The 22,799-nt window shown below is 35.8% G+C and overlaps 1 protein-coding gene across 1 annotated transcript in view; it reads left to right on the top strand.

Annotated features, from left to right (window-relative positions):
* The window catches only part of FBXL13 (F-box and leucine rich repeat protein 13), a gene marked incomplete at its 5' end in the record, with an annotated part of 221,317 nt that overhangs the window by 143,971 nt on the left and 54,547 nt on the right, over nucleotides 1-22,799 (top strand). Inside the window, 5 exons of the mRNA XM_081283294.1 lie at nucleotides 9,584-9,682; nucleotides 10,252-10,369; nucleotides 10,464-10,626; nucleotides 20,103-20,222; nucleotides 20,972-21,098. Coding sequence (XP_081139420.1) covers nucleotides 9,584-9,682; nucleotides 10,252-10,369; nucleotides 10,464-10,626; nucleotides 20,103-20,222; nucleotides 20,972-21,098 — 627 coding nt within the window. The remainder of the gene's footprint in view (nucleotides 1-9,583; nucleotides 9,683-10,251; nucleotides 10,370-10,463; nucleotides 10,627-20,102; nucleotides 20,223-20,971; nucleotides 21,099-22,799) is intronic.

Below are 22,799 nucleotides of genomic sequence, written 5' to 3'. Positions count from 1 at the left end.
CTTAGAAGTTGCCCACCTATTCTGGAGCAGGGTGTGATGATCTCTTCTTGTAAAGGGTTGAGTGTAACATTTCTTCAAATTTGAAGAAGAAAAGAGCCTAGGAAACTATGGAATACAAAGTGAAAGTATTTTTCATCAGTCATATTTCAGTTGCTACACAAAAATAAACAACAATGAAAACAGACTACATCCCAGAAATGTTCAAATGATTCTAATACTCAGATGCAATAGTAACGGTTTATCAATTACAGTGTTAAATCTCTCTGGGACCCATGAAACTTAAAGAAAGGTTGTGCAAACTGCAAACTGAAAGATTCCAAGGTCATTTCAGTTCGTTCCTGGCTACATGAATTCCAATCTTCCCTTTCATAGAGGCCGAGCTCATGGAAGGTCTTATTTGTTCACCCCTGGGGTTTGTGGTAGAGGTGGGAGAAAGCCACACAGGCATGTCCAGGGACAAGTATACTAGCCAAATTGAATAAAGATTGCATTAGCAAAGCTAGACTGGGAAGGGATTTCCCTTTCTCTCTCTCTCTCTCTCCTTTCTTTCTTCCTCCCTCCTTCTCTCCCTTTTTCTTTCTTTTCATGCATCAGAAGGCAGTGGGATGGTGAAAAGAGCCCAAACTGAATTCAGGAGACCTGGAATCTGGTCATCCTACTGTGCCACGGACCAGTTGTGTAACCTTGGAGAGTTACTTGTTTTTTTCTGCCTCAGTTCCCTCATCTGTAGCATGGCTAGGCTGGGCTAGATGATCTCTGAGCCTTTTTTTTTCAACTGTAGGATTTTTGGTTTTCTATATGGTGACCAACCATAACCACAGAAGGAGCAAGATTGGGAGAAAAGAATAAAGGTTTTTATTTGTCAAGGCTGAATTTTGAGTTCTTGTGATATATCTGGGTGTAAATGACAAGAATTACTTGAAAGTAGAAGTCTGGTGCTTGGAATGGAGCTGGGAGTAGAGGTATAGATTTAGGAGTTTATCAATAAAGGTTAATTCTATAAAATAATAAAAGATACTTGATCAGCTAAACTAGTTTTGAATGAGCAGATTATGTATCAAAATGAATTTGTAATATTTAAATTCAAAGTCATAATGCACTTATATTTGATTGATTTCATTTTCCTATATTCTAGGGAATAATAAAGGGCAGGATATTAATATTTGCTGAATCCATAGTGTAAATACTCTCACCATGGCCTGTTTGAAGTCACCATCTAGAGGTCACTGAACAGGGAGTTGCAGGGAGCTGTGTAGCAGCACCGTTATATAATATTTTCACCATGGAGATATGATAGACATAAATATTCTCAAAAGCACAGATAATGGTAATGTGGAAAAATAAGAGTGATGAGTTTAAGTATGCATTACCTTTGTTTTTAATACAACTTACATAATTTTAAGTTTATATGGTTTAATTTTTAAAGGGCTGTGTTTCACAGCTGACTTATGCAGTTCCTGAAAATTAAACAATCAAAAATTTTAACATTCAAATTTAACTTATACTCACAAGTAGCATGAGCTAAAATAGGGGAGTAACTTGCTTAAAATCACACAGAAAATGTCTAGCCAAGGCTAGAACCTCCATCCATCTAATACTAAAGACCAGACAGTTAACCACTAGACTATCATTTGAAGTGCTATATTGCATATCATGAAAAAAATATTCATTTTGGGCTTGAAAAATACCATGTAGTCTTAAGTGTCATTTAATAAGGAGTTCTAGTGGAAAACCAGTCAGAAAAAAAATCACAGTGCCATTTCTGCTATTTTGGCTCAGTTCTTGTACCTCGTTTTCCCTGTTAAAGGGATGTTTTAACATAGTCCTTTGTGAACCACACTTCAACTTGTGTTGAAAAAACTTGTAGAATCTATGAAAACTTTTTGATCCATCTTGTAAATAAGATGTATGAATTTAAATGGTTTTTATAATTAGTTTGAACATAACTCTATACTGAATCTCACCATCATGTGTATCCATTAAGACACTAATTTGAAAAAAAAAACTGTAATAGTGGAAAGATCAATAGAGTAGAGGAAACGGAACAGGGGGATGGAGAAGGGTAGGTAAAGGAGAAGTACCAGGGACTGAATTAGAGCACACTATATTCCATGCTCTTATGATTATGTCAAAATGAATCCTAATATTATGTATAACTAAAAAGAATCAATGAAACTCAAGTTAAAAAAATAAAAATAAAGAAACAAGCACCTATTGTTTAACATCCCGAGCTTAATATAATCTCTTTGTAGTCAAGATATATAAAGATTTTTATTGTATTAAGTAGCAAAATTGAAACATCTGGCATCAATTTTTAGATCTTGAAGAATCAGATGACAAAATGATGAGTCTCAGAAGAGTAAGATCATGTTTCCCACTCCTGAAAAAAAGATTTGAAAAAAATGTTTCATGTTTTCTGAAAACCATACTTACTTAAATGTCTTCTCTGTTCCCTATCTTGGGAAGTGACTTACACATAGAATTTCATGAATTGTTCTCAAAACTCTATTTTGGCCTTTGGACTTGGTGAAGCATGTGGTAGCTGTAAAGCCACCATCCAGTCTGCTACTCTAGTCAAACCTGCTACTCTAGCTTTGTGGCTCATTGTGTTGCAAGAAGGAAGTATAACAGGGTTGTGATTCAAATTTTAAAGAAATGAAGCTTCATTATAATCCACGGGAAGCTCTGAGCCATTTGGCCACTGGTGAGGAAAAGAATAAGATAGTGTGTCCTAGACAAGAATGACAAAAGTTCAGGATGGTCCAGCCTGCTTCTGGCAGGTCGCAGCTCTGAGTCATTGTGCACACACGCATTGGCCAGCACACTCGCCTTCCTGGCATCAGCAGGCTTCACTCATGTTGTGTTCTAGCTCCTCACTCACATCAGAAAATGAAACTTTTTCTACGTTTGATTGTATGATGTTTTTAGATAAATATGTTAGTTTTTAACAACTGGCTGTATCAACCACCATTCTCTTTAGAACTACTAATTCTAATTTACATTCTACAAACAATTTGTTCAACAACCACTTGGTCTATTTGCAAAGCATCCTTGCACCATCCTCTGCATCAGGCACTGTGTTTACTATAAAGGATACAATGATGCTAAGATGCTGTCCATGTTTCTCCCCAGAGATATTGAACATGTGCATAGTTAACTACCATATCATCCTATTGGAGTTAGTCAGGGAGGGCTACTGAGTAGAAAGGCATTAGTGAACAGATACAATTTTAGACTGTAGAAGTAGGAGCAGTCAGGAGGAATGTATAGACCTGGAAACTATAGGATTGTTCAAAGAGAATTGGCAGAACCTCAAGAGGACAATCACCAAGCCTTCTAATATTTCAGAGCTTGTCAAGCCCTCTTAGCACAGACAGTATGGGAAATATTGCTATTGAAGATGCTTGGGGTGCATTTGAATGCAATAAAACAGAATGTTTCATAGTGTTTTGGAGGAAAGCTTTTCTTTCCAGTAATTCATTCTATTTGCTAAGCCAGGCTCAAGGTCACTAAGAGGTCATGAAGGATATATGGATATGACTAAAGTCATTACATTACCCATTAGTCATTGGATACAGTGCTGTTAGAATGAGAGAAACAGCTGGAAATGGTAAAGGAACGAAGCTCGGGCCATGTCTACCTAAGATGAATATTTCTTGCTGTCATAGAGGGTCTGGCCCCGTGTATATACATCTTTTCTGTGTTGCCAAACTGACTGATTCAGAGACACTGTTTGTAAAACAGAAGTGGAAAGAAGAAGGTTGATGAAATGTTATCATCCGTGTTGTAAATCCTTACCTCCTTCTTGCCACCTTAGAGTGGCAGAGAGATGTGAGCTGGACCTTGGTGCTCAGCAATTTGGTCTTCATTTCTTGGGGTTCACACAAAACTCATTTCCTTTACAGACAACTCTGTCACGTCATGCTGAAGGTTTGAGACCCATTCAGAGGCTGCTGGAGAGAATTTTCATGGAATCACCTAAGCTCTTTTGCCCCTATTAGGAACAGTAGCTATCTGGTGGGCCTAGAGATTGGAACACCACTGGCAAAGCCAGTTTCCCCCACTTTCCAACCAGTGAGGGCGTAATCAGAAAAGGGCCAGGTGGCAGGGCTCCAGTTGGTGGCAAAATGGAAGCCAAAGTCACTTCTCAACAAAGAGTTCAGATCCCAGGTATTTTAAGAAAGAATCCTGGGGCTGGGGATGTGGCTCAAGCAGTAGCGCGCTCGTATGGTATGCGTGCGACCCGGGTTCGATCCTCAGCACCACATACCAACAAAGATGTTGTGTCCGCCGAGAACTAAAAAATAAATATTAAAAAAATTCTCTCTCAAAAAAAAAAAAAAGAAAAAGAAAGAATCCTACACAGAAAATGCACAGATATCAGCTGGGATGAGGCTTGGAATTTTAAAGTGGTAAAATATTTTGCTTTTTCCCTTTAAAGAGAAAATTTTAATTTCAGATTTTATCCTCGTTATTTCAGTGAAGAGAAAGCACAACTAATTGCTTGAGTGAAAAGATTCTGGCAGGAATATTTGAGTCATAAAATATTAGCCAAACATCTTTTTGGATATTCTAATATAAACTTTGTGGGAAACTAAGCACTTCATGCCAGGACAAAGCTAAAAGTCTCTTCTCAGAGGTTCCTTCCACCCCCTTTTCTAGAAACTAATCTTATTGGTTGATAGCACCAAATTTTTGGCTGCAATGCAAGGAATCACCCAGCTGTGGTTGCTCGTTGCTATCATTTTTTTCCCCTTGTTCAGGAAATCTTGTGCATTTGAATGCAATAAAACATGTGTTGTCATGAATGTGTTTCTAAGACATTAAGAATGAAAATCTTGTTTGTTTATTTTGTGGAAGCCATTGTTTCACATACCAGTGCAGACAGAATGGGACTAGGGCCTGGGATAAAGTGGTAGAACTCTCAAGTATTGTCAAAAACAACAGTTTTTGGAGTCCTATGTCACAATGGGAAGAGGTAGTCTCTGGCCTTGGCTCTGCCATCGCTGTGTGGTTTAAGACAATTTATCCATACATTCTGCATTTATGTTATCTACTCTGTATCAGACCCTCTTTTTAGCCCTGGGAACACACTGTGAGGAATAAAGAATCTGTATTACACAACTTCTCTGAATATCATTTCTTTATTTGCAGTGCACTGCAATGAGTTCTTAAGGTCCTCTGCCCATGGTTCTTGATTTTTGACTTTTCTACGGGAGCAAATTGTGCCCAGAAGAACAATAACAGGAAAAGTGATATCTGATATTACATGGACAGATATTGTACAGACTAGCTACTTTTATATACATTGCCTACTTTGTTTTCTCAAGAAATCTCTTAAAAATAGATACTATATCTGTTTCATAAACAGGAAACAGAGTTGGAGTAGTTTAGTTCACTTGGTTACAAATGAGAAAGAGGCAGAATGAGACTCAATCCCAGCTCTGCTGACTCCGAATCCAGCATTATTTTCTCCTCTGCTCTCCATGATTTCATATGTTCATTCATCTCCCCTGAACTTTTCTCTGGGAGAACTTATGGAAAATTTACTCAAGAATCCATGTTAATACAATACAAACTCTCTTGTTCTTGCTTTATGGAGTCTTTCATTAGCTTTCCCTAACTTCTTACCTACTAAACTTCTCTTAATCATTTAGGAGTGTTTTTGTTGCTTCATCCAAGGCCAGCACTCCTATGGCTTTTTTTCTGCTTATGCGTTACCTTCTACTTGGAATTATTTTCAGTATTTCCTATGCCTAGTTGTGCATACTACTTGGAAGGCTGAGGCAAAAGGATCACAAGTTGAAGGCCAGCTTGGACAATTTAGTAAAAAACAGTCTCAAAAGAAAAAGATGAAAAAAAAATTCTTGCCTGTAGTCAAATTTTACACTCTTTCTCAGTCTTTGTCATATTCCTCAATTTAATTCATTCATTACCTAATAGTTGTCCAACACAATAAGAAATTTAAAATATGACATAGGATCATCTCTTGGGGGAAAATAAGATGCACAGATTATAGGAAACAGTCATGTGCCATTTATTCTTGGAGTTTCCCCACCAGAGAGGTGTGTAGCAGTGTATGATTCAAAAACGGTCCAAGGTCTTCTTCATGCTACCCTTTTCCAAAAGTTACCATTCTTCAGAAATAATCACTGTTAACATTTTGGTGTAGTACATTTCTGTCTGTGATGGTTAGTTTTCCGTGCCACTTTGTCTAGTCTAATTGTGTCAAGTTATTTAGTCAAACACCAATCTAGATTCTTCTGTGAAGTCTTCTTTATTTTTTTAGATTGATAAACATTTCAGCTAGACTTTGAGTAAAGCAGGCTATACTCCATAATGTGGGTAGACTCATCCAGTAAGTTATTCCTTATAAGTAAAGACTCGAGTTTCTCCAAGAGCAAGCAATCCTGCCTTAAAATTTTAATATAGAAGCCTGTTTTCACATGAACTGATTCCTTAAAATCTCTCTATGTCCACATACTACCTAGTTAGTTTTGTTTCTCAGAAGACCCTGACTGATATATCTTCTTTCTACTTACTTATTTCCTTTGGATTAGTACTTCTCAAGCTGTAATGTGCAAATTAATTGCCTGGGGATCCTATTCAAGTGCAGCTTCCAAGTCAGTAGTTGGTGGGCTGATTTTCTGCATTTCTAATGAACTCACAGGTAATTGTTGATTCTGTGGTCTGTGGACCACATTTTGATTAGCAAGACTTTATGTAACCAACTTTTTTTTTAAATTAGTCATGATCTCAGTTATTCTATCAAAACATTTGTATTAACTGTATTACACTCCATAAAATGGATTTCTATAGTTTAGTTAATGCATTTCTAATTTTTAGTTTGGGGTTAGTTTTTTACCACTATATAATTCTGTGATAAATGCAGCCATGCACTGCATAATGATGTTATGGTTAACCATGGACTGAATATAAGACAGCTATCTCATAGTGATATTATAGCAATCTTATTTTATGTCAGAACACTATGATGTTCATACAATGACAAAATCTAAAGGACATATTTCTCAGGATGTATCCCTGTCATTACTGTATCCCATGCATTACTGTATCCTTGTCCATAAATTTCAGGGTGAAACTCTATTTCCTTAGGATAATTTTGTCAAAGATTAATTCTTAGGCCAGAATAGATACATTTTTTTTCAGGTTTTAGAAGTATAATTTCCAAAAGGTTCTTTAGAAAAATTGTCTGAAATATACATATACCCAAAAGTCTGGTTGTAGCTTCTCCAACTCAAGTCTGCATGATTGTCTCTGATTTCAAGAACTTCCCTGGTCTTTTTGACTGTGTGCTGGTATTGTCAGTGTCTGTTGGGCAACAGAACCTACCATATTTTCAGATTTCTCTGAATTCATTTGTACATTCTCCTACTTATTCATGTAATAATATTACTTGATTAATGTTGTAGATACCCTTCTGGGAGTTAGGGTAGAGAGGAATTAACCCTAAGGGTATGGCGACAGTCTGTTCTAATCTGAGTGTCAAGGACACTTCCTGAGGAAGTGACATTTGAGATGAATTTTGATTGTTTTGAAGATGTGGTCCTAAGTTCCCTAACTTTTGACTAGTCATTTTAAATAGGTGGAGGCTGTGATGACAGAACCTTGGAAGTAACCTTGTTGAGACCTGAGGTCTCCAAGGGTCTCCCAAGAGGTCCATTGTAGCTGCTGTATCTCATTCTCCCTGCCATGCTTTTGTGAAGATAGCATTTCAGGGGGAGGGGGGGTCCCCCTTCCATCTTCTCCTGGGTAGAGTTTCGGTTTCTCATTACTAAATGAACGCCATCCATCTGCTGTTCCAGCTATGTCTATTTGTTATAGGAAATAGAGCCTAAGAAAACAAGTTATTTTAAGGCTATTTATCATAGGCAAATATTTTGATCTTTTGATCAGTCAATATTTTGAACACTTTCTACCACTGCCAATCCACATTAATGTAGAGAATGATAACTGAAAAGAAAAAAAATCAGTACTATAAAGCTATAGTTTTCAAGAGTATAATACTAGCATATGTACAGACATATGGAATATAGACCAATGTACAGACATAAGTCAGATCAATGGAATAAAATTGAGAATCTAGAAATCCATATACTTATGGTCAGTTGATTTTTGACAAGGGTGTCAAGACAATTTGGGAAAAAAGAGTATTCTCTTTAATAATTGGTGCTTAGGCAACTGTATGTGTACATGCCAAAAAAATGTACAAGTTGGATCCCTACCTCACACAAATAAAGAAATTAACTAAATATAAGAGGTAAAATGATAAAACTCCTAGAAGAAAATATTGGGGGTAAATCTTCATGACATTAGATTTGACAGTGAATTCTTAGATATGATATCAGAAGCATGAACAAAAAAAAAGAGATCAATTGGACTCAACAAAAGTAACTTTTATTCTTAAGAGACACCATTTTTTAAAATGAGAAAACAATCTACAGAATGGGAAAAATAATTCCAACTCATTATCTGATAGGGGTATATTATACAGAATATATAAAGAATTCTTACACTTCAATAACAAAAAAGTCCAATTTAAAAATAGGCAAAAGACTTAGACATTTTCCCACAGAAGATATACAGATAGCTAATAAACAAATGAAAAGATGCTCAATATTATTATTATTGTGGATATGTAAATTAAAATGACAATGTTAAGTGTCCCTTCAAATCCTCTAGAAAATTCTTGAGGAAAAAAAATGGAAAATAAGTGTTGGTAAAGATGTGGAGAAATTCAAACCTTTCATTTGCAATTGTAGAAATTAGATTGTTGGTAAGGATGTAAAATGGTACATTCACAGTAGAAGGAACTTTTGTGTTTCCTTTAAAAAGTAACTTAGAATTACATAATTCAGCAATTCTATTCCTAGACATACCCCAAAGAATTGAAAACTGCTACTCAAGCAAATAGGTGTGCACACACAGCAAAACTGTTCAAAATATGGAAACAATCCAAATAGTCATCAACAGATAAATGGATCAACAAAATGTAATATATCCATGTGACAGACTATTAGCAAAAGTAATAAATCCATAAAAAGGAATGAGGTGCTGATACATGCTCCAGAGTAGTTAAGTCTCAAAACCATTATGCTAAGTGAAAGAAGTCAGGTACAAAAGGACACACACTGTGCAATACCATTTATATGAAACGTTCACAGATGGTCAATCTATAGAGACAGAAGGCAGGTCAGTGATGCCAGGGTTGAGAAAAGAGGCACCTGTAGGGGATAACTACTTCAGAGTTTCCTTTTGGGTTGCTGAAAAATTTTAGGAACTAGATACAGGTGGTGTTTGCACAACATTATGAATGATTAAATGATTTAAGTAATTGCTATTATATGAATTTCACCTCTTAAAAACATTATATAATAAAGAAAAGATCAAGACTGGATTCTCTCTTCCCGTTATATGTGCCATATTTTTATGGTTTCAGTTTTAAAACAGCAACAAAATGATGACATACCTTTGGTTATTAATATCTTGGGGTTTTGTTAGAGGCCATACTAATCGGTTCTCTTGTGATTTCCATTTAAAATTTTTACTCTGTGCAATTCAGATTTCAGTCCAAGGCTTCAGGAACATTGCAAACAGCTGCTCTAAAGTTATGCATCTGACCATCAATGATATGCCAACTCTGACGGACAACTGTGTAAAAGTAGGTAGTGGAAAGTGCATTTTCTTCTCAGTCTCATTAGATAATGGCTTGAATTACTGAAAAATGTAAATTGACTTTTCATTTTAATTAATAGTAAGAAAATAATTTAAAAATTTAAACACACATACACACACCCCTCCAGAAACATTTGAACATTTAAATTTAAATCCTTAAAAATCGTAAGAAACCTTGCTTCACAGTTAGGATATTTTTGTTTCAGTGCTATTGTAGCCTAAATTAAAAATTTAATTTTAATTTTCCTACCCAAGTACTAACCAGGTCCAAGCTTGCTTAGTTTCAATTTAATCTTCTATGTTAAACTGCCAAATTTTTTCCAGCATTTCATTTTCTCATAATCTTGAAACATGATATAATTCTGATTCCTCTGCATTACTCAAATGTGAGCATATTAAAATATGTTGAAAAAATCCCATTTTCTTTGAAATTAGGGAAATTTAAAAGGTGCTGTGTCTCTGTAAATATATAGAGAAAAAATGACATCACTGCCTTGGTAAATTTGTTTATATACTATGTTTAATTTATTTAATCATCTTTCTTTCTTCTTAAAGGCTTTAGTTGAGAAGTGCCAAAGTATTACATCAGTGGTTTTCATTGGTTCACCACATATCTCTGACTGCGCTTTCAAAGCTCTTTCTACTTGTGACCTCAGAAAGATTCGATTTGAAGGTCTGTGATATCAAAAATGTGGTTCAACGTTATGTTTTACTTTTTTTCTTGTGGCATTATGTATACAGTATTTGTTTTTTCTTCTTTTAAACAGGAAATAAAAGGATTACCGATGCATGTTTCAAATTTATAGACAAGAATTATCCAAATATCAATCACATTTACATGGTGGACTGTAAGGGACTAACTGATGGCAGCCTCAAGTCGCTTTCGCCTTTGAAGCAACTGACTGTGTTGAATTTAGCAAACTGTGTAAGGTAAGAAGGCATTCAGCTGAATATTCAAGAAAGACTGATTATCTAGGACATGTCTGTCTCTCCCATCAAGAAGCAAATTGGTTGGTGGGGTAAACATGAAAGTCAGTAGTCCAAGTGTCAATGTGAAGGGAAGAGCAGAGTTTTCTGGTAACCCAAAGGGGAGACACTGGACCCAGACCAGTTACATGGGGCTGCAGGGAAGTTGTCAGAGAGAGCTCAGGATATGAGGAATCGTGGGCCCTTGTAAGATTCAGTGAAGTTTGGGGCTGTCTTTCCTACCCACGGTTCTCATAGCTAGTTCAGTTAACAGGTTCATTTACCAAATGGACTTTATGACTTGCTTATGAGGAACCAATCTAACTGCAAGCTTTGTTAATGGTTAGATTTCTCCTGTGTGGGTTTTCTGACAAATGATAGTAAGTTCTTACTGAAACCCTTTCTTTAGCTGGGCCATAGTATTGAGCTGCTACCTTGGTATTTTCAGGTAAACAATGATCAAATTCTTGATGAAACCTCTACTTTAATAAATATTGCAGCAGCTTGCCTGTGTAAATTTTCTCACAGTTTCACAGGGCCAGATGATAACATTGTAGATCAAAATGGCATTTTATCTACAATGAGGTTTAGATAATATTTAAACACACACAAGACAGGTCAGAGTAATAAGCTAAACTACATAAAAATCTTAATCTATGTTTCCTATTATTTTAGTGGGGACGAAGCATAGATTGACAGGGGGTTGGTGTAGACATAAGCATTTGGGATGAGAAAAAACATGGATTAAGAAATGAGGCATATTTAGTAAAGAACTGAAGCCTATGGCTCATAGCCAAATGAGTGGACTTGGAAGCAGATCCTCCAGCCTCAGTCAAGCCTTCAGATGATTGAAGCTTCAACTGGCACCATGACTGCAAACTCCTTTTTATTTTTTATTGTGAGTCATGATCTCATTAGTTTGCTTAGGCCCCTTTAAATTGCTGAGGCTGTTCTCAAACTTGCAGTCTTCATGTCTTAGCCTTCTCATTTGCTGAGATTCCAAGTGTGAGCTACCAAGCTCAAAATTAATTTTAAATTAAATGGATATTTTCTGCTTTCAAAGTATAGTTGACAAGACATTTCAAAGGGCTTTTCTTTTTGCCACACTTTAGATCCTTTAGAAAATATATTTTCAGTACATTGCTAAGCCCAAAAGGAGTAAGAAAACATCCAATAGGCCCAAGTCCCCTGATTCTGCCTGACAATCTTTAATTGTGAATACTTACTAAGATGAATTGTGAATAGCAAGCAAACATAAATGGTTAAGCCACTCTGAACATAAATGTTTGTATCAACATTGCCATCGAGAATATCAACTTTGAGCAAGACTCAGATTAGGGAAGCAGAATCAGAGACTTCTACAGGGCTTTGGTCCTATTCAAGTTGGACAAGGTGATCTCAGGTAGGTAGCACCCAGGATCCTGGAAGAAATTAATACAAAGCTTCTATGAATAGACATTAAGATCACAATTAAAGATTGTCAAATACACAAAGTTATGAATCACTGGGAGAATGGGTCACCAGAAATAGCAAAACAGATTTGACATACAAATAATTCATACATAGGAATTATCTGACACAGTATATTAAATTACTACAAAGTTACTACTTATGAAATGTTTTAAGAAATAAATAATGGAGTCAGAAATATGAGCAGGCAAAAAATATGATAAAATTATTAGGTTAGAAAAAACCTTTCAGAAATTAAAAAAGTACAGATATTGAAATAAACTCAAAGGATATACTAATCAGCATATTGGAGAGACGAATGGAGCTGAAAGATAACTGTGAAGAAATAACAGCAGAGGGAAAGACATGGAAAAAATGAGTGTATAACCCAGGGTAAAAAGACAGAGGTTTAATATCAGTTTCAGATTAGATTTTTTTTAATTCACCTATAGAAGATACACCTGAAACAGTAAGTTTGAGAGTCAAAGAATATGTTTTGTTGTTGTTGTTGTTTTGTGTGTTTGTTTTTTGGTACCAGGGATTGAACCCAGGGCCTCTCAACCACTGAGCCATATTCATAGCTTTTTTAAAATTTTTAATCTTGAGACAGGTATTGCTGAGTTGCTCAGGGCCTCACCAACTTGCTGAGGCTGGCTTTGGACTTGTGATCCTTTTGCCTCAGCTTTCCAAGCCACTGAGATTACAGGAATGTTCCACTGTGCCTGGCAAGAAAATGCATTTTTATCAATGACATATTAGTTCTTTAAAAAAATGGACCATGTGTGAAATTTTTGTATTGCAAGTTCCCGAAACATCCAAACCATTGATAACAATAAGCTATAATCACTCTCTAAAATGCAATTAACTTAGGAATTAGTAACAAACAATAATAATTTAAAAAGAATGTAGTATATGATTTAAAAGTAAAAATCCCAAAGCGAGACTCATGGTGGGGGAGCTGAATAAAACTTACAGATGTCCAAGAGCTATTGATATATGATTTTTTTGCAGTGGAACCTCAGCTTGCATATATATATATATTTTTTTTAAAACAGCATGACTGATTTTAGTACACAGCTAGGTTTGAAGAACTAACTGACTTGGATCATTTCCTAAGTAATCCCCTTCCACTGATTTTTGAGCTCCTCTTGGGTATAATATAAATGTGTATGCACACACTTGCATGCATGTATATGTGCAGATGCACATATGTGTACAGTATATATGTCTACATATTTGTTCATAGGCTCTCTTTTTTGTTCCATTGATTTGTATATCCTCTAATTCTGTACAGTATTTTATTTGAAAAATAGCAAAATAAGAATATATACCTCATAGGAATGTTTCAAGGATCAAATTAGTTAATGTGAAGTACTTAAAATAGTATTTGGCATCTAATATCTAATATAGTGAGACTTTCCTTACCTTATACCATTTCTCTGTACACCATTTGAAGGGGGGAAAGAGTGTGACCCCCAGGAGTCTAAATCTAATAAAATAATCTTCAGTGAGGATAGTTTTAATCAATATAAAATTACCAGATTGTTAATATTTTAGCCACATTTGAGTGCTTTATTTCTAGTTTTGTCCACAAGTTTGGGAGTACTAGAAGGGTCCAAAAATTACCTGTGAAACCATAATGATATCCATCAGATTTGTCTGTAAATGAAAATGAGTCTATTGCTTAGTTTATTGCACTTTTTAAAAAAACCTCTTTCTTCTTTGCCTACCATAAAAGCCCAGTTGTTAATTTAATCACTATTTTTACTACTATGGCATTTTGATTCAGAAGAAAAGGGCCACTACTGTATTAATTTTATTTATATATGCCTAATATATCTTTGCAACATTTTTGCTTTTGGTGTCATTTTATTTTTAATGTGTTTCTTATAGATAATTTATTTATATATTAGTTTTGTTTGTTAAACCAGTCTGAGAATCTCTTTTAATCACGAGTATTTTCATTTATAATTATTATAAAACTAATATATTCTTCTTTTGCCTCTTCTATTTGCAAACTATTTGTACTTATATTTTACATTTTGGCTTTTGTCTTTTAAATATATGAATTATGTTTGGCTATTTGAAAAGTTTTTACTACCTCTAGTTACTAATTTTAAAAGAATTTATTCTTAAATATTTCTCAAGAATCTTTTTTTCCCTTTTTCTTTTTTTTAAAGTTGAGCTTTATAGTTATACGTAGTGGTTGGGTTCATCCCAACAAACTCATACATGCCTGGAAATTGATTTCAGTTCATGATCCCCCTTTTTCTCCCCCTTTGCCCTCCTATCCTCCTTCCCCTCTCCCATTCTCCTTTCTCTACTCTACTAGACATCTTTCACTTGGCTATTAATTTATATTTGATTGGTTCTTATGTTACCCTGTCCTTTCCCTCTTTCTTTCTTTATTTTACTCTTCTGCATATGAAAGAAAACATTTGACCTTTGAGTTTCTGAGTTTGGCTAATTTCACTTAGCATGATATTCTCCATTTCTATTCATTTACTGACAAATGGCATATTTTCATTCTTTTTTACGGCTGAGTAAAACTCTATTGTGTGTGTATGTATGTATATATAGCACATATGAACATATGTACAGATATATATACACACATTATATATCATATTTCTTAATCCATTTACCTATTGATGGGCATCTGGGTTGATTCCATAATTTAGCTATAAACATGATGTGGCTGTATCACTGTAGTATGTTAATTTTAGATCTTTGGGAGAAATACCAAGGAGTGAGATAGCTGGATCATATGGTAGTTCCATCCCTAGGTTTTTAAAGCATCTCCATACTGCTTTCCAAAGTGGTTGTACTAGTCTACAGTCTCACCAACAATTTGCAAGTGTATCTTTTCCCCTACAACTTCACCAGCTTTATTGTTGTTCATCTCCTTGGTCATTGCCATTCTGACTAGAGTGAGATGAAGGCTTAGCGTAGTTTTGATTTGCATTTCCCTAATTGCTAGAAATGTTGAACATTTTTTTGTGCATTTATTGGCCATTTGTGTTTCTTCTTTTGAGAAGTTTCTGTTTAGTTCTCTTGCTTGGGTTATTTGTTTTCTGAGGGTTAAGTTTTTTAAGTTCTTTGTATATAATGGTTATTAATCCCCTAATGGAGGAGTAGCTGGCCAAGATTTTCTCCCAGTCTGTAGACTCTCTCTTCATGCCTTAATCCTTTCCTTTGTTGTGCAGAAGCTTTTTAGTTTGATAGCATCCCACTTCCTGATTCTTCATTTCCTGCATTTTGGGGATCTTGTTAAGGAAATTGGTGCCAGCACGTAGATTATGAAGTGATGACCTTGTTTTAGCACTTGCAAGGTTTTTGGTCCAATTCCTGTGTGTTTGGTCTATTTTGATTTGAGTTTTGAGCAGGGTAAGAGATAGGAGTAACCTCTTTTTTATTCATATAGTATCCAGTTTTCCCAGCATCATTTGTTGAAAAGGCTAAACTTACAAAATATATTTTTGGCACCTTTGTGAAATATCAGATGGCTGTATGTATGAAGATTTCTCTTTATCTCCTATTCTGTTCTATTGGTCTTTGTGTCTATTTTGATGCTAATACCATGCTGTTTTTGTTATGACAGATCAGTAGTATAATTTCAGATCAGGTATTATGTTGCCTCCTGATTCATTTTCATGCTTAGTATTACCTTGGCCATTAAGCTCCACTTACAACAATCTGAAGAATTTCGAGTTTGCACTGCTATGCATCTCAAAATTCCTCCCATCAATTCCAAAATCTCAAAAAGCTTCTGAACCACATAGCCAGGTTAGTCACAGCAATAATCCAACAATTTCTGTTTTGGTCTGCTTTTTTGCCACTGTGACTAAAGGACCTAACCACAACAACTGTCGTGGAGGAAAAATTTATGTGGGGCCTTACAGTTTCAGAGTTCTCAATCCATAGACAGTCCTTGGGACTCGTGAAGAGTGTAGCAGAGAGAAGTAGCTCACATGTTGATCAGGAAGTAGAGAGAGAGGTTTCCCCTTGCCAGATACAAATATGTACCCCAAAGCCATGCCCCAATTCCCACCTCCTCAAGTCACACCCTCACCCTACCACTTTAGTTATTACTCAGTTAATCCGTATCAGGGGATTAATTCACTGATTGGGCTAAGACTCTTATAACTCAATCATTTCTCCTCTGAACCTTCTTCCATTGTCTCACATGTGAGCTTTTGGGAGATACCAAATCTAAACCATAACATGCTTTGTGGCCTAGAATATGATCTATTTTGGAAAAAGTTCCATGTGCAGCTAGAGAAGGTAAATTCAGCAACATAGGGGTGGAATATTCTGAGTGTCTATGAGGTGTGTCTGATTTATAGTGTTATAGGTTGGTGATATCTTTGTTGATTTTATGTTTTGATGACCTGTCTATTGAGATAAGGGTATATTGACATCACCCAGAATTATTGTGTTCAGGTCCATGTGGGATTTAATGTCATGAAGTATTTTTTCCATGTAATTGGGTGCATTGATATTAGGACATAAATGTTTATTATCTTTATATGTTCTTGTTGTATTATTTCCTTTACTAGGATGTAGTGGATTTATTTGTCCTTCTGATTAATTTTTGCTTGAAATCACTTTGTCAGATATGCAAATAGCTACTCCTGCTTGTTTTCTTGGATCATATGTATAGAATATTTTTTTGCCATCCTTTTACCTTCAGCCTGTGGGTATCTTGCCTATAAATGAGTCTGTTATAAACAGCATATAGTTGAATCTTGTTTTTGATCCATTCTGCAAATCTGTCTTTTGGGGAGTTGAACCCATTAACATTCAGTGTTAGTATGAATATGTGTTTATGGTTTCCAGCCATTTTGATTTTTTTGCTATATTTTATCCTTGTCTTGATTCTCATTAAGTGGATTATTCTACTATTGAATTTCCTCTGTTTGGGACTTTTGCCAATTACTCTCTGGGCAGTTTATTTCTCCCTTGAATTTGAAACTGAGCTTTGCTTGGTGTAGTAACCTTGGCAGGCAGTTGTTTTCTTTTAGGGATTAGAATATTTCATTCCAGTCCCTCCTTGATTTTAGGGTCTGAGCTGAGAAATCAGAAGTAAGCCTTATTAGTTTGCTTCTAAATGTGACTGATGTTTCTCATGGCTTTTCATATTTTTCCTTATTTTCTTTGTTAGGCATTTTGATCATTATATGTATCAGAGAGCTTCTTATTTGACTAGGTCTATTTGGAGTCCTGTAAGCCTCCTATATGTGGATGTCTATCTCATTTATGATGTGGGAAAAGTGTTACATAACTATCACATTGAAAATGTTCTTTATGCCTTTAGTTTGTATCTCCATGTTCTCTTCTATCCCAGTGATTCTCAAGTTTGGTCTTATAAAATTGTTCCAGAGTTCTTGTATCCCTTCCAATTTTTGTGTTTCTCTCTGGGCTACTAGTTGGAGAAGCCTAAGGTTGAAGCTGATTGATATAAGAGTCAGCCTTCCTACTCACCAGTATGAGGTAGGATGGGTTAGGAAGTACTGTCAGTTGGCATTTTGTCCATGTGGATCAGTTCCTTGTATTCCCAGGGTATAGTTTCTGAAGCATTGTATGAGGGGAGTTCCAGCAAGTGGGGCTAAGGTCTAATCAGGTCTCAGGAGTTTGTTGGGTGGTTCCTTAATTAGAGAGACTAGATTGACCCACCCCTAGGGCTAGACAATAGTTGCTCTCTGATATAGGTCTGGTTCTCAGGAACCTCTCAAGAAATTCACTTGTGAGGCAGTGGTGCTGATCCTCTACTCACGGCTGCCCAGGAGCATAGCCTTCCTGGGCTTCGTCCCTGAGTGTATTTACCCCTATTCTCTCAGGCTTCCAGCCCACTTCAGCTGGTCATGTGAGCCAGCAGACACAAAGGAGAAGTGAGTTTGGCTCCCCTTCACCCTTCTGACTTGAACTCCTCCCCTGGGTTGAGTATTTTACACCTGTTTTACTCATGTCTGCTAGACTCAATAGGTGCCTGCCAGGATATTGTGACTATGATGTTTTGTTTGTTTGTTTGTTTGTTTTCCTAATCCCCCAGGTCCTACAGTTTCCACAGGGGCCTCTTGCCCACAAATGGCTCCACCTCAGCTCTCATGGGCCAGTTGAGATACAGAGCCCAGTTTTTCAAGCAACAGCGTACAGTGCAGTCTCTGGTCAGCTAAGATTAGGAAGCATTTTGATCTCAGGTTTTTCTGAACCGAAACTCTATTTCCCCCCAGTCTCTCTGTGGTGAATTTGTGCTGGTGTCACCCATGGAACCCTGGGTTGGCTCCAATGTATTCTTTCTTTTTTATTATATTCAAATTTCTGAGTACCTAAGACATTTTGAATGTCCAATATTAAATTTTAATGAAATGCTTCTTTCACCCACCTCACTGAGAATCCATACACCTGTTGCTTTGTTTCCACATACAATACAGCTTGGAATGCAGCTTTACTCTACTCTGCCATCTTCCATCTCCAAGAATCTTCTTTATTTAAAGGTTGAACCTTGGTCATTTACTTTGTATCTTGTTTATTTTAAATCATTCATCCTCATCTTTAGCATTCCAAAGGAACTTTTAAAATATACTCTCTACTTCCTAAAGGATCAATTTTGGTCTTGGTACCTTCAATTAGATTATTATTCTTATTAAATTAGGTTATTATTTTTATTTAGTTTCTTTGCCATCTTTCTTATATCCAGCAGCCATGTTTTCATCACAGAATGCATCTGAGGCCATTTTTATTTTAGCCAGTTCTCTCTATTAATTTCTTTTCTTCTCTCTCCCCAAAAAAATGCTGTAATGTTTTTGTTTTCTTCTTAAAAATCTTTTCCAGAGGTATGCTTTCTTACAAATCTTGTGCTATATTTTGTTTTTAGTGAAAACATTTCTCAGTGAATGTTCCAATCCTGGTATTTGACGATGGATAAGTTGATTTGTTGTATTTGGAATCTCTTCCTCCCTATATCCCCTACCCAACCCCCTCACCAGGCCCTCAACTGCTTTCCCAGGTTCTGGCATTGTTCCCCTCTCATATTCCAAGTGGAACATATGTCAATGGGCAGGGTATTATTTACTAATACAGCCCATTCAGCTGCAATAGGATATCACCTTCTGCCTTTACTGCTCAGTTCTTTGCAAATCTGACCAAAGGAGGGTATAGAAGGTGTCTGCAACCAGCCTGTAATGCTCCCAATGTTTTTCTTGGCTGTGCACCTACCTGTAGGTTTGTGTGTGAAAATACCTCTTAGGTTTACAATGATATAATCTTCTGTCTTGGTTTATTTCCTGAAATGGTCTTTAGAAGGAATTGGTGATATCTGAAATTAGGAATAGGAGTCCCAGTGGAAGACAGAGAGCTGGGCCAAATAGATCTTCATTCATTTCTGAAGCAGGGCTGACATGATAGGGAGGGCTGACACCGGGGTGTTTCTGATTAGGACAGTGTTGGAAGGTTGAGGTCAAGGTCTTCCTCCAGCAACAGGTTTTCTCTGATTCAGAAGGCAAGAATTCATAGGTCATCTATTGATTTTCCAATCCAGCTGAATTGACCTTGTATTTTGTGAAAATTCCTCAAGACTGTGGCAATAGTTTGTATCTATTGGGTCTCCCTTTCCTAAATTTTGGTCTTTTTCTTTTACAAAAATCATCAGTGGGTTTGTTAAACCTGATCACATTTTAACCTGGGAGAAAAGGACTATCTGTGTTATTAATAATTATGCCATCTAATTAAGAACAAATGAATGTAAATATAATGTTTTTATTAATACTTGTTCCATTACTATCATTTATACCTTTTCTATTACATTAAATACTACATAATCAAATTTGGTCTTATAATGTTAACAAAATACCACTGTAGAGATATTATTTTTGATTTTTAAAATATATTGATTATAGAAATTATTACTTTAATACCTACATATATGTATATGTATATATTCATATATATATATGAATTACAAGTGAAGATTTTCTCACTCTTTTCTACAGGATTGGTGATGTGGGACTAAGGCAATTTCTTGATGGCCCTTCAAGCATAAGGATAAGAGAGCTCAATTTAAGTAACTGTATGCAACTGGGTGATGCCTCTATTGTGAAACTATCAGAGCGGTATGATAAAGCAATCTTTAATAACATAGCATTAGTAATTGTATATTTGCTAATAGGAGAGATCATAGTTAGACATAAAATCAAAAACTCTAGCCATTTGGAGAACATGCCCAGAAGCTAGTCCAATCCTCACATCCTCAGTGAAACTGAATCAAATATAAAGTCATGATTGAACTAATCTTTTGATTACATCTTATATTTCTTATTATTGTCACCTAAGAGAAAGTTTGAAATGGACTTATTCATAAAGTAATGAAAATCTAGATAAGTGTGATTTCTCTGTACTGTTGTTGTTTACATGCTAACTTTTACTCCAACATTTCCCAAGGAGTATTTTTGATCCTCTTGGCAGAGGTCTTGTGATCTCCAAGGATGAAACTCAATTCCTGCAGCAAACTTATAATAATTAAGTGGGGAACTTAACTTTGCACTTTTAGTGGTTATTCATTGTGGTACATACATGGTAGTATTTTGTACATATATTTTTTTAAAAAATATATGTATTTTAAATATATATATTTGTTAAAATTTGTAATGTGAAACAAAAAGAAAGTCTTATATAATAATCTTTCTTTTATCTAACTCTATAATGCCAAATTATTTTCTACTTTTAGTCTTACATTTATATTCAGAAAAGAAAAATCTTTGTTTCAATACTGTTTGTTTTCCCAATCGTTTTTACATGAAGAAATCGATACTGATGATGTGATTGAAAGCTGAAATTAATTCTTTATGCTGCTTTCTTTCAGCTGCCGTAATTTAAACTACTTGAGTTTACGAAATTGTGAACAGTTGACTGACCAAGGAATTGAATACATTGTAAACATCTTTTCCTTGGTATCTTTAGATCTTTCTGGAACAGTCATCTCTAATGAGGTAAAAAGATAGTAAAAACAGTTTGATGACTTTTATTTTTTTTCCTGCAATATAAACATTTTCTGTTTTGTAAATAACGGAGAACAATAATTAGTTTTATTAAGTTATTAGATTACAGAAAGAAAGTTTAGGAATATTATTATTTGTAAATCAAGTCTTATTTCTCTATTTAAAAAATAGCAAAATCTAGCCGTGTGATCCCAGTGACTCTGGGGGCAGAAAGAGGAGGATTGCAAGTTCAAGGCTAACTTCAGCAAATTAGCAAGGCCCTTGGCAACTTAGTGAGACCCTGTGTCAAAAAATAAAAAGAATTGGAGATGAAGCTCAGTGGTAAAGAACTTCTGAGGCTCAAGCCCGGGTAATCAAAATAAAAACAAAACAAAAAACAAAAACAACAACAACAACAACAACAACAAAAATACAGCAAAAGTCCCAACAGATCAAAGTATTACATGAGAATCTGAAATTTATCATAGAAGTTTTGGTTAGTGTGGAAATAATAATTTTACATGGCTTAAGTATATTTTTTCCTGCTTAATAAACATTCTGTAAACTACCTAAGTACCTTTTGATCTAAGTTTTTAGTTCAATATAAAAGTCTAGAAATGGCCTCATCATGTCCACAAAAGATACTTTTTAAGGAACTCATTTCCCACTAGTAGCTGATACTACTCATCAGAGTTGAAACCCAAGTGTTATGGTTTGGATGTGAAGTATCTCCCAAAATCTCACCTGTGAGACAATGTAAGAAAGTTTGGAGGAGAAATGATTGAGTTGTAAGAGTCTCAACCCAATCAGTGATTAACTGAGTGGTAACTGAAGTGATAGGGTGTGGCTGAAGGAGATCAGAATTGGGGCATGGCTCTGGGTATATATTTGTATCTGGCAAGTGGAGTCTCTGCTTTTCCGTCATGATGTCCTGCCTCACCCTGAGCCCTCAGAAATGGAGTCAGCTGTCCATGGACTTAGACCTCTGAAACTGTGAGCCCTCAAATTAACATTTCCTCCTCTATAGTTGGCTTCTCAGGTCTTTTAGTTGCAGCAGTGAAAAAGCTGACTAAAACACCAGGCTATATCTACTAGTACTGCCTCATTTACCAGACCAAATGAGGGTAAGTCCTGAGAGACTGGTCATGTTTCTGAAAGACTTTAATGGACTACAGTTAAATCAGAAATATAGGATTTTCTTGCTAAATTCCCATTCATCCTCAAACGATTGAAAGAGCCAACATCATCTGTCTATGAGGTCTTTTCTGAAAAGCTCTCTGCCTGGCAGGCAAATATTGGGCCTCTCTATGTGCATATCCAGCCTCCGTACATTTTTTTTGACATGATCTGTTTCTCATTGCATTACAGACATTTGTGTTATGTGTTTATCCTTGTCCTACATTCAGTGGGCTCTTTTAGTTGCAGGATGTGTCTATTATTGGTCTAGGTTTTTTCTTGTCTTTATCTGATACACTTTGATTAAGCTTCCATTCTACTAGATGGTCTCCTCTTCCTTCTTTGGAGTTTTAGCCAAATGTGATATGCAAGTGAGGGTGGAAAGTTTATATGTAGTTAACTCATTATGGTGGAGTCAGTATCGGGTCTTCTCAGTATTGTTTTCTGACCAGGAGAGAATTCATTGAGGCATCCAAGGGCCTATCTTGTCTTTAGTTTGCTGTCTAGGTAGATCCCTGATGTGTGTTCCTTGTCCCA

This window comes from Spermophilus citellus (genome assembly GCF_964194105.1).
Source record: "Spermophilus citellus genome assembly, chromosome: 3".
Taxonomy (NCBI): Eukaryota; Metazoa; Chordata; class Mammalia; order Rodentia; family Sciuridae; genus Spermophilus; species Spermophilus citellus.
This window is presented reverse-complemented; position numbering and strand designations above follow the sequence as displayed.